This window comes from Choloepus didactylus, chromosome 14 (genome assembly GCF_015220235.1).
Source record: "Choloepus didactylus isolate mChoDid1 chromosome 14, mChoDid1.pri, whole genome shotgun sequence".
Taxonomy (NCBI): domain Eukaryota; kingdom Metazoa; phylum Chordata; class Mammalia; order Pilosa; family Megalonychidae; genus Choloepus; species Choloepus didactylus.
In genome coordinates, this window is record NC_051320.1 from 52,196,004 (window position 1) to 52,211,810 (window position 15,807).

Consider the following 15,807-nt stretch of genomic DNA (forward strand, 5'->3'; position numbering starts at 1 on the left):
TTATCTTCAGGTGAAGTAAGTAATGTACAACATGTTAGCACACCAAGACGAGTGCTTTCTACACTGCATTTGCTTAGTGATGGTAATGAGGTCGTGTGGCGATAAATACACTCAGTATGAAGCAGATTCACTGGCTGGGAGCTCATGCTCCTTCCCCATGTGCTGCCTGGGGGACAACTCCATTTCTTGGGAAATTTCATGCAGGGTCTACGATGTATTTCATAATAGATTTCTAATACCATTAAATTTTTTTCCTGGTTCCTCTATCAAGGAAACCATTTCTGTAAAAATTGTTTGATACTCATAGTTTATTTAATTTGGTTAAAAAATTTTGATCAAGAACAGTTCCTTTATCTAACAAAAAGAATTACAGGGCCTGGGGCATTGAGTCTTGGGCAAAATCAGGGTGTTTTTACAGTAGATATCAGGAATGTGAATAATTCTTGGTGTATGGTGTAGCCGCCACAGTGAGTTGGCACTTGGCTTTAAAAGCCAGAACAGTTTATGGTATTAAAGTTCAGATCATTTTTTAAAACTCTGGTTTTGAAATCAGTAGTCTTATCACCTTTGGTTTTATCCTCTCCATTCTAGCTTTGTTGCTTTTATTTAGATAAGTGCTGACACATTTTCAGTCTTCCAGTGTAAGGAATCAGCTGTAAATGTCGTCGTCATTTAAAAGGTCCTCGTCAACTTGGAGCCTTGTGCTGTAATCAGTAAATGGAGAGGCAGGCTTAGAGAGGCTGAACAAGAGGTTCCCATCACAAACAGACAAGATAAGTGTAACAGAAGAACACCAAAAACTAGGGAGCGATGCAGAGCATCTGTGGGGCTGCCTGGCATGGCCCTCTGCAGTGTGTCAGGCCCAGTGCTCTGAGTTCAGGTGTTGGCTTCCACTGGGCTGGGACCAGGTTGGAAGGGGGCTTGTTCACTGGGCAGCCAGGCAACCTCACCTTGACTGTTCTTCGGGTTGTCACATGGAGGAGCCTCCCAGCTTTAAATAACTCAGGACCAAAGTGCTCCTAACTGAGTTGGGTAATTAGACCCAGGAAATTTTAGGACCTGGAATGTTGGTAATTAAATATCCATTTTACGAGACTTTTTGCCCCCATGACCTCAGATGGATCTGGAGCCATCCGAGCACTGTTCTGAGAGTCTGTGGCTTGTTTCTGAAGTATGAAGCTTGAATGCTTATCACTACAACACCGTATACTTCCATGATGCTTTCTTTAGGTTCTTTGTTTATATGTGCATGTATGTATCTGAATGCATTACCTGTTAAACAACAAGCAAGTTTGCTTTTCAGAAGCTCATTTGTACTGTTGGTGTTTGGAAACTGATCCCCGGCCATTTGCAGCCATGACTCATTGTCTTATGCTTTCTGCGCATTTAGCACCTTACGATTATACATATTTATTTAAAAAAAAGTAACTGTAGTACCAATTAGGAAAGGAGTCATCCACAAGCCCACCACCCTAGCCACTTAACTGTCTTCTTCATTTTCCATATCCCCTTTCAATGCTTGACCAAATGTTTATGAAATTTCAATATAATTGTAATATTAGAAAATACCCAAAATAAACTCTTTCAATTTAATGTGTTCCCATACACATTTTTCCTTGTTGCTGTATGGTCTGTAATTTTTAATGAGTACATTGAGAAAATCAGTGTATCCAACAATTTTCTCAGCCACTCCCCATAATTGGCCTATAGGTTGTCTCAGTGATTTTGTTTTACTGTTGAAATTAACTCTCCAACTTATTTTCTTTTAGAACATTTCCATAGGATAATTCCTGAAAGTAGAAATATCTGGTATAAAAGATTTTCATGGCTTCTGAAAACACATTACTAGTGTGCTTTCCAAAAGATTGTGCCAATTTATATAGTTGGCACTAGTTGCTAGTTGAAGCTAGTTGGCTTCATTGAGTCCAGGCTTTTCTTTACAGTCCAGCAGTAGGGTACCTACTTCTAGCTTAGGCCTCTGAAATACAAGCTCAGTTGGACATTCCATCGTCAGCTATGGTAATCCAGAGAGCCCAGGTTCCTGCCTTGGCATCAGCCGGAATGAGTGTGGCTGGCATGGCTATCGAGGGCATGGTCTGCCCTTCGGACCTATGAGCTTCCCTGTTTTCCTGTCCCACAGGCTTCCTATGTGTAGCATTTTGTCAGCTGCTGCATAAGGTAGAGAATATATGTGGCTGTGCCTTCAGGCCCAGAATTATAGCAGTAGAAAATCCCTTAGAGTGGATTATTAAATCTAAAACAGAGCCTGTTGGCTTCCTGTGCTTAACTTGGAGTCTGTTCCATTATGGTAGTTTGTACAAAACACTTCTGAATAAGAAATAAATTCCAAATATCTTCCCCCCCATCTTCTGCCAAACTGCACTAGGGAACCGAATCTCTTCAGTTAGAACATATTAATACTGTCCCTCTCCAGCACTTGGAACTTTTCAGGTTAGGTTCACGTGGCTTCTATTTTTACTCTAGTCTAAACTGTGGTCATATGGATAGCAAAATAAATACTGGAATATTCTAGTTTGGGAGGGGTGAGGCAGCATTGCTTATAATAACATGGCTACAAACCTCTTGCTTCCTTCTGTTTGATATTCCAAAAAAGGAAGAAAGCCCAACATGGGAGCACATCTGTAAGTAATGAACATTTTCCCTTTGTGTGTCATGCATATTCAACATAATCCCACTCATAGTCCCAGGCGTTTTAATATACATTGCTTCATAGATTCCTATTTTGTTGCCAATGAATTTAATTAAAGATGAAGGTTTTTCTTCTCACGCTGGATCAGAAATCAGCATCCTTTGTCACAAATAGAATTAAGAATTGTCAATGTGTTCTGCTTTTGTTTTTGATTTTCCCTGGTTGACTTCTTCCTTGTTGCTGAAGAGGGGGGTGTTTTTTTGTTAAGTATTGGCAATAAACCAATGTATTGATTAATTTTTTAAAACTAATAATACATTCAAGTGTATTAAAAAATCAAAGGTTTCAAAAGAGCATAAAATGAAAATTCTCTCTGGGTGGGATATTTTGCTTTTAATTATTAGTTGTCTCTAATTTCTGTAGGTTATAGTGTATAAGGTGGGTAAAGAATTTGGGCGCAAGTTTTAGATTTCCTTCTGTGCAGGTTATTCAGATAGGGGTTTTGTTTTTTTTTTTGTTTTTTTTTTTTGTCCATGAAAACATGACTTGTAAAACTGAGGGGTTTGGGTCACAGGGAACTGTAGACTGATATGCCAGTGATAGGATTATCGATGCATGAGCTTTTCTGCTGTGAGTGTGAGTGATCAGGGCTGTTCACTGTAATCAGGTTTTAGATTAAAGAGAAACAGGAATGGGATACTTGGATCCTGCCTGTTTTTTTCTGTTGTCAGAATTAGGGGGGTGTATTGTTCACTTAAATAAAATATATGATCTTTCTGGATCATCACATCTGAGATACTATTTCAGATTTACCCAACAAACCACTTATTGAACCAGGTACAGTTCTGTAGAATCAATAGACAAATGCTGTAGGAAGAAAAATAATTTTCAAGTACCAGATACAAAAACATATCCAAAGTGAGACACTTTTTTTGCAAATGATATTGATTATATCAAATCGTAAGTATAAATTCAGATGAGCCAAGTAATCTTCTGTCAAGGTTTTTTTTGGTTGCTGTTAATGTGCTGAACATTTTATTAAAGAATGATTTTGTTTGAGCATTGTTGGCTAGGAAATCTAACTGCTTTGGACCAAATTCAGTTCTTTTTAGACAAAGAAGAAAATTTTTACAGTTAAGTACACTAGCCCAGTGCTACTTTTAAAAATGCTTTTCAGCCATTTAAGTGATCTCCAAAGACCAGCATGCCTGCCTTGTTTGTTCGCATTCTTAAGAAGTTGGCAGTTTCTTCTTAGGTCACACTTGTCTTTCCTGAAACTCCTGCAAACAATAGAAGGCTGAATTCTACTTTGCCCTTTTTAAATAGACTAGGTTAGAGAACGTTGGTCTATCTTTTCCAGATGTGGGGTAATCAGGTAACTTCTTTTGAAGGACTGGTCATTTCTGCTCTCCAGATGGCTCAGAGCTTGGGTTCAGCCCTTCACTAAAATTCAGCCTCTTCTACTGTTTGTTGGGCCTTTAGCATATGCTGGTTCCTAGCACACACAGAGGAAGGGATGCAGAAAACGTATCATTCCTGGTCAAGAAACGGACATTCTAATTGGTGAGATAAGATTCCCACTCTATGTAAGGCATCCCACAGGGAAGTCCAACATCAGTGGTAAGTTCCAAATGAATGGATCAGACTTGAAAAACTATAAATAAATATAGTAGAAATTCTGTCATCTCCCAGGTCTTGGTTTGTTACAAAAACTTTATGGAAACAGTCAAATTTCTCTGCAGTTGCCTGTGATTTGACATTTTAATGACCAGCCTTTTCCCAGCCATCCTTGTGCCTCACCCTTCACACCCAAATATGATTCTACCTTATGTGTAAATTGTTTTTTTTCAAAATTGAGGTTTTTCCCCTAATATGCATGAGTAAATCATTTAAATCCCTCACTTTGTATAAGGTATTTTGAAATGGTTATTAAAGTAAAAGACTTAAGCTTTCTGTGTAATTAATTGAGGACCATTATCGATGCTTCTGAACAAAAGGCCTTTCTTAAGAATTCCTTAAGTAGGGGATTCAAGAATTTTTCTCATGTGTGACCTCACCTTTGACCTCATGGCTTTTTTCTATGGATGGTTTGCATGTAGTATATAAAAGCCTGATAGTAGGATAAGCCTAGGAAATTGTTAGGTACCAGATAGGTTTCTGTAAATAAGCCCTTACAATAAGTTCTTAGGAATACAACCACATGTGCTCATAAACTTATATAACTCAGTCATATCTTGTACATTCAAGCACAACAGTATCTTTTTTTTCAACAATAAACATAGGGTTCTTTCCTTCTGTTACAGTTTTAATTTGGATAGAGCACCCGATCATTGGATCTGAAGGTATTAATAAAAGTTAATGAATGACATTAGTGTATGTGGCTGCAAGCATCTTTCATGTGGAAAACTTACAGGACATTAGGCAGAGAAGAATCTGTTAAGAGAACTCTAAACTCTTAATACAAATTTTTTTCCCAGTCTAAGATGTCTGGGACACAAGTTCTGAAAGATATTAAATGGATATTCTGAATTTCCATGGTCAAAGTTGGAAAATGCTGGGTTAAGTCAAGGTCAACATGGTTCTTTACTGCAGTTCTTCTCAAGACCTTTGCTTTGATCATGTGTGAATCACAAAGAAAGGGGGAGGTAGACAGCGTGGTAAGCTCTCAGTGAGCACAAACTTTGAAGTCTAGTCTTGGACTTATGTCCTAGATCCTCACTCTCTGTGTGACTGGGCAAGCATCAGTTCCTTTGCAGTGGAAATTGTTGAGGTGATTAAGTGAGCCAACATAAAATGCTTAGCACAAAAGGCTTGGCACGTAATAAACATTAACAACCACAGCTAATCCTTTTGAACCCGAGGCTGAATGATTCTGATATCATACATGTTATGGGACATTACGATGCAGCAAAAAGAGCTCAGAATTAGGTGTCAGGTGCTTTGGGACCACCAGCTAGGCCAGATGACTTTAAGCTACTTTGTCACTATGGTGTTCTGTTTCTTCATTTTTGAAATAAATAAGTGATCCTGTGCATATAGTGACCAGTCAGGTTCTAAAATTATATGTTTCTTTGAGTTCTACCTAAGCCAGAATTGGCAAGTTCAGCTTAAGGACAGGTGTATCATATGACTCTGAGTGACTGTGTGGGAGAAAACTTTAGCTAATTATTTTTTCATTTACAATGTGTGTTAGCTAGTAAGAAAATAGTTTACTTAGTCATCTAGGGAAAGATAATCTAAAGTTAGAGCCAGTTTGGCACTGTGTAATCATCATAAAAGTTAATATACTTTTGAGTCCTAAATCAGGGCTGTATGTGCCATTATCCTAAAACTAAGAGGCATCATCTGTGTGCTGGTTTTCTAGGCTCTTATGTAGTATTAGGATACGTGAGTGTTTGATTTTTATGTCCAAAGTCTGATTTTCTGAAGGTTGGGTCTGAAGGTATGGGATGTTCATAGGTTTTCTACTTTCTGATTTTAAATTATTAAACTAGAGTAAACTGTAAAGCAGATTTAATACCCGTTGCTTTGAGGTTTCATTGTCTTGATTGATATTTTTTGGTTGCATTAATTTGAGGTATTTCAAGAACATTAACATAGTGGGTAAGTCAGTGTGTCTTTTAAGGATGACTTTGGATTTCTAAATAACGGATTTCCACACCTGCAGTTTACCACATAGTATTTGTTCAATGCTGGCTTTACTTAAATGAGAAAAATCAAATAGATTTGTTCAGTTGCCAACCACTAATTTTCTGAACTGAGAAAATGGACATGATTGTGACATTTTTCACTGAAACCAAGAATGGTACACTGTATGCACTGAATCCACATTTTATCAAAATCTAGTTTTTATCATCATCAAGGATGAAAGGCCTACATCACCATTGTTCTCCTCAGTTTTCCATCCTTTTCTTACGGTTTTATGTAAAGGAAATTGGTGTCATCAGATATTTTAGTGATACTTTATCATGGGGCCTGGGATTTGGGTGGGAGAAGTGACAACTGCTGACCTGGAAGAAATGCAAGTGAGACCGTTTGGGAAAAGAACTTCCTTCCAGACTAAGGAGTTTGCATTTCATCCTATAGGTGACAGGGAACCCATAAAGGATTTTTTGCAGGGAGTGAGTGTGATGATGTTGAGTGTAAGAAAGATCTCTCTGACAGGATAGCAGAGAATGTATTCAAAGACAAGGACTTAGGACAATGGCCAAGCAAGGAGGCTCTTGTGATGCTCTAGGCCCAATCCCATGAGGTTGCTGAAGCAGCAGAGATAGAGAAAGAGGGATGGAGTTGGGAAACAAGTATGTAGCTTGCCTTCCTTCTAGTGGAGGCAGTGTGGCGCTTCAGTTTTCGTGGCTGCACATGGTGTGAAGCTGGAACTTCTGTCTTTGTCTGCAGTGGATTTTTTTTTCTCTTCGTTGTACCTAGTTGTTTTCTACAGCTTCCCTTTGCTCTCCTGTATTCACATCGGCATCAGCAAAGGGGGAATGGTCTCAAAGATCAGCTTTGTTTTTCTTCCAACTTGTAGTCTGAGCCCTGTTGGCCAACACTATTGGCACTGCCTTACAAAATGGTCAGTCCCAAATTAAACAACCTAGTTATGAAATCCTACAGGCAGGCTACAGTTTTGGACTTTTGGTCCTTGCCTTCTCACATTTTCTTCCAGTTACTTTTGTCCAGTGGCTGGGTCCCATTGAGCAACTGAGAATGTTCTGAGTATGCCCAAGGGCTTTCTGCTCAGTGAGGCAGAGACTGCATTTGACCAGGGTGTAAAATCATAGTCTTGAGTTCCTCCTTTTCATTGCTTGCAAGAGATACACATCTTCTTGTCCCAAGGGAATTCTGATGCATAATTCATTTCCTTCTCCAAGCATGTTAACTGCAAAAATCCTTGCAGCACAGAGCTTGGAGTCTTCAGAAAAGGAATATGTTGTGTTTGGAAAATTGTGTCTTGCTTTCAAGACACTGATTTTAATGGAGATACTCTTTGAGCCTTGTCAGCTACAGAGTGAAAAAGGCCCTGCTTATTATTAAATTGTAGTCTAAGGAAGGACTTTGGTAATTCCTCCAGTATACTTGGTGCCCCTGAAGTCCGGGGCGGGGGTGGGGGGGAGAGCTTGAGTTTGATGTCATAATTATCTGCACCACACTAGATGACAGAGAAACAAACAAGCACTCAGCTCAGGAACCACCCTGGAGCCTTGTAGACCCCGAGCTCCTTACTCTGGACATGCCCTGACCTCCACCCAATGTCTCCCAGTAGCATAGGCCTGGCAGCTTCCTCCTAAGGAGCCTGGTTATCCGGGGTAATTCAGTTGTTAGGCTGTCATGTGGTGAATCATGAGGTGGCCAGAATTCTCTGGGAGCTATTTTTGGCCCATCTGATTGTTAGTGTAAGAGATGTGTGAGTCCGGACAACTGGCCACCTAATGAATAGAAATTCAATTTACACACAGGGATTAATATCTTGGTGTTACCCTTACCATAGGAACTTCTCTGTCTGAGCCTAGAGGTAATTGAAAGTCATTCAATGTTAAGAAAAGGGAAACTGGTTTCTAATATTGCAAGGGAATCTTTTACTTGCTTTTTAGATTCTAGTTTACTTAAATGGATGCAAAGCACGGTATTTAGGTTTGGGGCAGATGATCTTACAGGCTTAAAATTTAGAGATTTTAACTATAAAACTCTTAGAGGTTTCTGACGTGTTAGTTCTGAAACCTGAGTCAAAGGCCAATTTGTTTAAGTAATCTCAGTCAACAAATATTTATCGAGGACCTGCAGCACGCCCAGCACTTTGGAAGGGGCAGAGAGTACACATGGGTCATTTGAGACCAGCCTTCATCAAGTTGTACTCTGATGGGGGGCAAGACAAATACACATGAAATAATTTAAAAATAACAGTGAAAATTTATGTCTTAAACTATTCATATGCTATCAAGTAGAACAGTACCCTCTATAATTAAGGGGCATAATAAAGGTTGGAGAAGTCAGAGCCTGTCTTGTGTTAGACAAGATTTGAGACAGGGGAGTGAGAGAGTCCTCTGAGTAAAGTTAACAGGACGAAGCATAATACATGCAGGACTAAGAATGACTTTTAAATGAGAGAACAAACAACTCAGCCTGTTGGGGTGGTTCAGCCCAGTCATCGTTTATTGAGCAGCTACCATCTGCCTGGAACTGTTGTGGGGAAGGGGAGAGGATTAAAGATAAATGAGTTAAACGTGAAATTACCATATGACCTGGCAATTCCACTCTTAGGTATATACCCGAAAGAATTCGAACAGGGACTCAGATACTTGTACACCAGTGCTCATAACAGCATTGTTCACAATAGCCAAAAGTAGAAACAATCCAAGCATCCATTGACAGATGAGCAGATAAATAAAATGTGCAATATTCATACAGTGGAATATTATTCAGCCTTAAAAGGAAGGAAGTTCTGATATATGCTACAACGTGGATGTGCCTTGATAATGTCAAGCTAAGTGAAAGAAGCCAGATTCAAAAGGCCGTATACTGTATGATTCTACTTACATGAAATATCTAGAATAGACACATTCATAGAGACACAAAGTGGATTATAGGTTCCAGGTGTATTAGTTTTCAAGCTGTTAAAACGGAATTTATTGGCTCCCGGTTTCAGAGGCTGGAAGGCTTGCTTCCTCCCTGGGTGGGTATCCTCTGGCTGGCTGGCAATTTGGGGGGTTCCTTATTTTTATCTTTTACATGGCAATGCACTTGGTGGCAGCGTCTTCTTTCTTTTGCAGGTTGCATTGAATTCCAGCTTCTGGCTGTTCCCCACGGCCTCTCTTTCCATGTCCAATTTCTTTTGCTTATTAGGATGTCAGCCATATTGGGTTACGGCCCACCCTCATTCAGTGTGGGCCACACCTTAACTAGTAACATCTTCAAAGGTCCTATTTACAAATGGGTTCACACCCACAGGACCAGGGATTGGGACCTGACTATGCCTTTTGTGGGGGGCATGATTCAATCCGCAACACCAGGGGCAGAGGGTAGTGGGATAGGCAGTTATTGCTTCATGGGTACAAAGTTTTTGTTTGGGGCAATGAAAATTTTGAGGAATAGAGAGTGGTGATGTTGCACAACACTCTGAATATAATTTAATGTTACTGAAATGTGCACTTAAAAGTTGTTAAAATGGCATTTTTGTTAAATATATTTTACCACAATTTTTTCTAAAGATGGAAATTGAAGAAAAAAAAAAAAGGGATGCAGGAGATGCAATCCTAACCCTCAAAGGAGCTGAGAGTCCAACAAGGGTCAGCTCCTGACAGGGCTCACGAGCTTGGGGAATTACAGCCTGGAATGGTGAGAGCATTGGAAGCCAGTGTCATGCAGGACTGCCTCAGAATGCAGAGTGAAGCTCTGACCCTTCTGGCAGCAAAGTTGCAGCACGCTCTTGGCTCAGGCTGGTAACTTGATGCCTGTAAGCCAGGCCACCAGAAAACCAGTCCCCAGCGTTTCAGTTCTCAGAATATGCCAGCGTGATAGCTCAAACAAAATGGGTTCCCATACTTTTTTGTCGTTGGTACTGAAAGCTTCTGGAGAATGTAGGATCGGGTTTAAAATCCCTCAGCCTCTCTAGGCAGACACTGAAACCTGAGGGAATAAAGAGAGACTGTTACTGAGAGCTGGACCTGTGTGTCCTCCTAGGAAGGTTCCAGTCAAAGCTGCTGCTGGGACAGAAAGTTTTATTTTAAGAGGAAATCTATTGAAAGCCAATGTAGTGAGAACATTTTTTATAGTGCCTGTTAGGGACAAGCAATCAATGTGATTTTTAAAAACAGGATAATACGATTGTTGTCTGTTTCCAAACACAAATGTTGTTTAGAAGCTGATGGTCTGCTTTATTTGTTTCTGGACTTTCATGACTTCTGGTGTTAAGTATCGATTTACTAAACCCATTTTTAAAGAACTTATACTTCTCCTTTGCCTCCAGCTCATGAGTGTTACTCTTTTGGCAGGATTAGGTTGAATTTTATCCTAAACCTCTTATTGAATAGCTAAGAAGCTGTGGAACTGGTACACTTAGCAAATGATCCCTCTCCATATTAAGTGTGTGATTTGCTTTTACCATGCGCCAATAATATAAAAAGAATATGCTCTTGTGGGTTTATCTGTATTTGTCATTAAGGCTCTGCTAAGCCAAAGAGCCCTAGATGCAGGCGCACAGTGGGTTTCTGTCCTTGTCAGATGAGCCACACGTGTCCTGCTCCAAGTGGAGGGCCATGCCTGGCCTCGGCAGCGCTGTGGGCCATGGCAGAAAGCTCTGGACTGCTCAGGGCACTGGGGAGCCCTCGTCTGTGGTGAGGAAGCCCGAGCATTGCCAGCCTGTGAGCATTTGGTGGGCCTCGATGGATCCCTGGGTGATGATCCAGCCCGCGTTCCATTTTGTAGCATTCCCAGGAAGGAAATCTCGCAGTGACTTTGTGGCAACAAGATGGTTTATAAGTAGCACTAGGACAACTGAAACTCAAACAGGTTTAGTGAAATTTAGTGAAATAAGCCCAGGAAGGTGCTTGTGTCTCCAAACTGTCTTCATTCTACGACATTAGGCTGCATACATGGGCTCCCCTCAAGGACTTCTGTCTTTAGGCAGCTCTTGACTTAATTCAAGTTGTCAGGGTGTCCTGAAGAAGGATATGGTGAGAAATGTGGATTTAGAAGAATAGAGGAGAGGTGGGACTCGGACCCCACAGGGTAAGCTTTTCTTAGTCTCTCACCACCCTGAATCTCTTCTCCTTCCTTTCTCAGAGAGCACAGCTGACGTCCGACAAGGACATGTACCTTGACAACAGCTCCATTGAAGACGCTTCGGGAGTGTATCCTATTGATGATGATGACTATGCTTCTGCATCAGGCTCGGGTAAGGCCCTTGACTTCTGAACACTCACCTCCATTCTCCATGCACACTCACATGTATTTTACTGGAATTTACTTTGGAGACGGGCAGGACGTGCCGTGGTTGAGATCCTGGTCTGTGGAGTTAGATGCCTGGGTGGGAATTCCAGCTCTGCCACTTAATAGCTGTTGAGATCTTGGGGGGGTTTATTTAACCTCACTGAGCCTCAGGTTCCTCATTTGTGAAATGGAAAGTAATAATAGTCCCTTTTAACACAGGGTGGTTGTGAAGATTAAAGGAGATGACATATCTAAAGCTCTTAAGAGTTTGGTGCTAATCAAATTTAGCTTTTAATTTTATTATTAAGGCTTTCAGAGTGATGTTGTGGAAATCATCTGTAAAAGAAATCTCTCAAACATTCTTTTCATAAAACTCCCTACCCTTTGTTAAAGATAATAGTGAAACCAAGAAGTTGTCTTTTCTTATTCCTAGAGTATTGCTGAAAAATAGATAGGAAAATGTAGCATCCAAGAAAAACGATTGTATAATGATATCCCTAACTCCATTGATGTATCCACAATTACCACAGTGATGGTGCATAACAAACCACCCCAAAACTTAGTGACTTAAATGAATTACCTGCACCACCCAGAGAGGGGAATGTTATGTGAGAATACCATCCTCCTTCTGAAACAGCCTGAGGCCTGACACTTACCGGATATCCAAATATTGTGTTGAATCCTCAGTTGCTGGCTTACAGATATCTCTCTTGTTCTGAAAAAAGTAAAGAGAAATGTTGAGAAGGATGCCCCTGGGATCAGCCTGGGATGCTGACTGCTAGTGAAGACTTCACTAGATCCTCACACTTCTTGCTGAGGATATCTGTTTACCAATGGGATTTTGTCTTTTGTTCAAAGAATCAAAAAATATAATAAAAATGGAAATCCCCAACTGCTCAAGCTTTCTGGAAGCAACATGACAGGTAACTCCTGAGGAGTTCTCCACCCTTAATGCTTCTAGTAATTCCTGTAATTCCTAGACTATGTCTCTACTACGTTGGTCTCCGTCTGTACCAATATTACTGCCAAACACAGAAACCCAACCCTCCCTCATAAGCCAATTCCAGCATCTTGTCTTAAGGAGATCTGAGGCTCTTTTTCAAGCCAGCCTTTCCTAATCTTGCTTAGTTAAATTTAAATTAATGAATTATTACTGAGCATCTAGTTCATAGAAGCTAGTGTGCTGGATACTCTGTGCCTGTGGCGGAGGGTGGGTGGGGTGGGTGTGCAGCAGCAAAGAAAGAGTCCCTGACCTCAAGGGGCTTGTACTTTAGTAGGAGTGAGCCTGATAACTACAACCCATGACAAAATCATTTTGTCAAAACATATAGGTGTGACCAACTGTTATAAATAGTGAGCATGTTACCATTTTATGAAAAAAATCTTTAAAATATATTTAATATCCATAAATCTTCCTGTTCTGAATAAAAAAAACCTTAGTGGTTTAAACAACAATCATTTATTCAGTTAATTATTCTGCAGATTGGTGATTTAAGCTGTGCTCGTTGGGCTCCCTCCTGTGTTCAGTGGTCAGCTATAGGTTGGCTGTGCAGCTTTGTTGATCTTGGCCAGGCTCTGTTATATCTCTGGGGCAACTGGGCTGACTCAGCTCTGGTCCACAGTGCCTCTCCTCCTTTGGCAAGTTGATGTGTGTTCACAAAGAGGAGGCAGAGATTCAAAGAGATCAAGCAGAAGTGTGCAAAGCCTCTTGAAGTCTAGGTTTAGAATTGGCACATCATCACATTCTGTTGCCAAAGCAAATCATAAGATTAGTCTAGACTCAACCTTTGAATGGAAGGAGCTACAAAGTCACATTGGACACAAGGAGGAATAAAGGATTCTGGTCACTTTTTACAATCTACCATACTTGGAAATGTTTCACCTGAGCCAAGAATGGCTCCCAAGAAGCTGAGAGATAGGAAGAGCTTGGGCATATATTTAATTAATGGGCAAAACAGGAATTTGTGGTCAAAAAGATGCCAGGAAATTCTTATCCATGACCCTTCTTGCTCTGGGTTTTCATTGTAGTTCAATAGATGGTAAAAAATTATGCTGAATGTTGAATCATGGTCAATATCTAATGATCAGATTGGCCTGGGCTTCAGAATGATCCAGAAAAAATGAAAATCACTTGTATCTTGGGTAGAGATCTAGCCATATAAGAGCAAGTGTTCTAAGTTGAAAAACAGCAAATCTGAGAAAGACAAGAGAGGTAGTGGCTGACCTACTAACAATGAGCTTACAATGCAACCCTAATGTAAAAATAGTCCTGGTTATTCTTGGGAGAGTGATATATATCACATACACAGAACAAGTGTGAGAAGAGTTATTCTCCGTAGCACGTAACTCTATTAATATGTTCCACTCATGGCACCTCTCTTTTTTTCTCAGCACTTCAAAAGTGCTTTGTAACTCTCATCTTCAAAATGTTGCAGGAAATAAGTATGGACACTTTTTGTCCCCATTTCACAGATCTTAGAATCCAAGAATTGGAAGGAATCTGTGGATGTTGTCCAAGTCATTTTGCTGACTTTTGCCAAGATTGTCCTTAAGTTTAATTTAGAGTAAACAAACAAACCATCTTGATCTCCTGCCTTAGATTGGGCTGAGGCTTAAATTTGGCCCCGTATTGCTCCAGCTGTGGCTCTAGCCTTGCGCTGATCATTACTACAAAGAAGTGGAGGGTTCTTGACTTTGGGAATCTCGCACTGTGCTGGAGACGTTATTAGTTTTCAGGCAGCAGTAGTTGTAACAAAATTTGTGGAGTACTTATAATGTGTCAGTCACTGTTCTAATCCTTGTAACATGTCCTTACAGCAGAACATAGGTTCTGTTCTTATCTCCATTTTTCACATGAGAAAACCCGAGGCACAGAGACCTTCAGTAAGTTGCCCCAGGTCACCCAGTTGGATATGATGAGCTGGGGTAGGGACCAGGGAGTTGGGCTTGAGATGGCATCCCATTCCAGTCCTTTGCTATACTGTTGCTTATGTCACCAAACAGTTCTGGAGTTAGAAGCCCTGCCTACCTGATGCCCAATTCTAGCTGGAGACACTGGGATCCCCCAGGGTTTCGGCCAGTCTTCCTTCTGTCCTGACTCCCACCAAGCTATCCAGTTGAAGAGTGAGTGAACTAGAAGGAAATGGCTGGAGATAATTGTAATAGAATGAGATGGGTACCATTGCAGAGAAAAGTACCATGTGACAAAAATTTGAGACTTGAATATAGACTTTCGGATAAAGACAGCAGATTGAATATATGTACTTCCTGATACCCCACTAAATGGACAATAAAGGAATTGGGCGTAAACTCACGAGGACAAACAAATCAGTAGAGGATACAAAAGCCACAGTGTTTTGAAAGCTGGAAAGCAGATGGGCTAATAGTAACAGGTTTGGCAGACATGAGAAGGCTGAGTTAGCCAGCAGTGGGGGAGCCAGGAAGCAACCTGATTCCACAGCAGAAAATTCCCTTGGAACCCAGGAATTGGTGGCTGTGATAGGGTGAAAGTGGAGCAAAATGCAGGAAAATTGGTTGAAAGTCCTTGTAAGAAGCAATCAGATTGCCAGATTCCTTCCCTCCATCATGCAGCAAAGAGACTGATAGTCCTTGACCTCAGAGGAAAACTGGAGGTTTACTATCTGGAGAGGCTAAAACACAGAGTATCTGGACTGGGGGGCACCAGGCACAGATGGGACTGGGAGTACTGTTCTACTTTGCTAATACTACTGGAATGCAAAACACCAGAAATGGATCAGCTTTTATAAAGGGAGTTTATTTGATTACAAAGTTACAGTCTTAAGACCATCAAGTGTCCAAGGCAGGTAGGTCATCAGCAATTGGGTACCTTCACTGGAGGATGGCCAGTGGTGTCTGGAAAACCTCTGTTAGCTAGGAAGGCACATAGCTGGCATCTGCTCCAGAGTTCTGCTTTCAAAATGACTTTCTCCCAGGACATTCCTCTCGAGGCTGCAGTTCCTCAAAAATGTCACTCTTAGTTGCTCTTGGGACGTTTTTCCTCTCTTAACTTCTCCAGAGTAAAAGTCTGCTTTCAATGGCTGTCTTCAGACTGTCTCTCCTCTGCAGCAACTCTCTCAGCTCCTGTGCATTCTTCAAAGTGTCCCTCTTGGCTGTAGCAAGCTCACTCCTGTCTGAGCTTATATAGTGCTCTAGTAAACCAATCAAGGCCCATGCTGAATGGGCGGGGCCACACCTCCATGGAAATTATCCAG

General features: G+C 40.8%; 1 protein-coding gene across 1 annotated transcript in view; it reads left to right on the top strand.

Annotated features, from left to right (window-relative positions):
- SDC2 (syndecan 2) overlaps positions 1-15,807 on the top strand; it is a 114,452-nt gene that overhangs the window by 84,865 nt on the left and 13,780 nt on the right. The window contains exon 2 of the mRNA XM_037802915.1: positions 11,429-11,540. Coding sequence (XP_037658843.1) covers positions 11,429-11,540 — 112 coding nt within the window. The remainder of the gene's footprint in view (positions 1-11,428; positions 11,541-15,807) is intronic.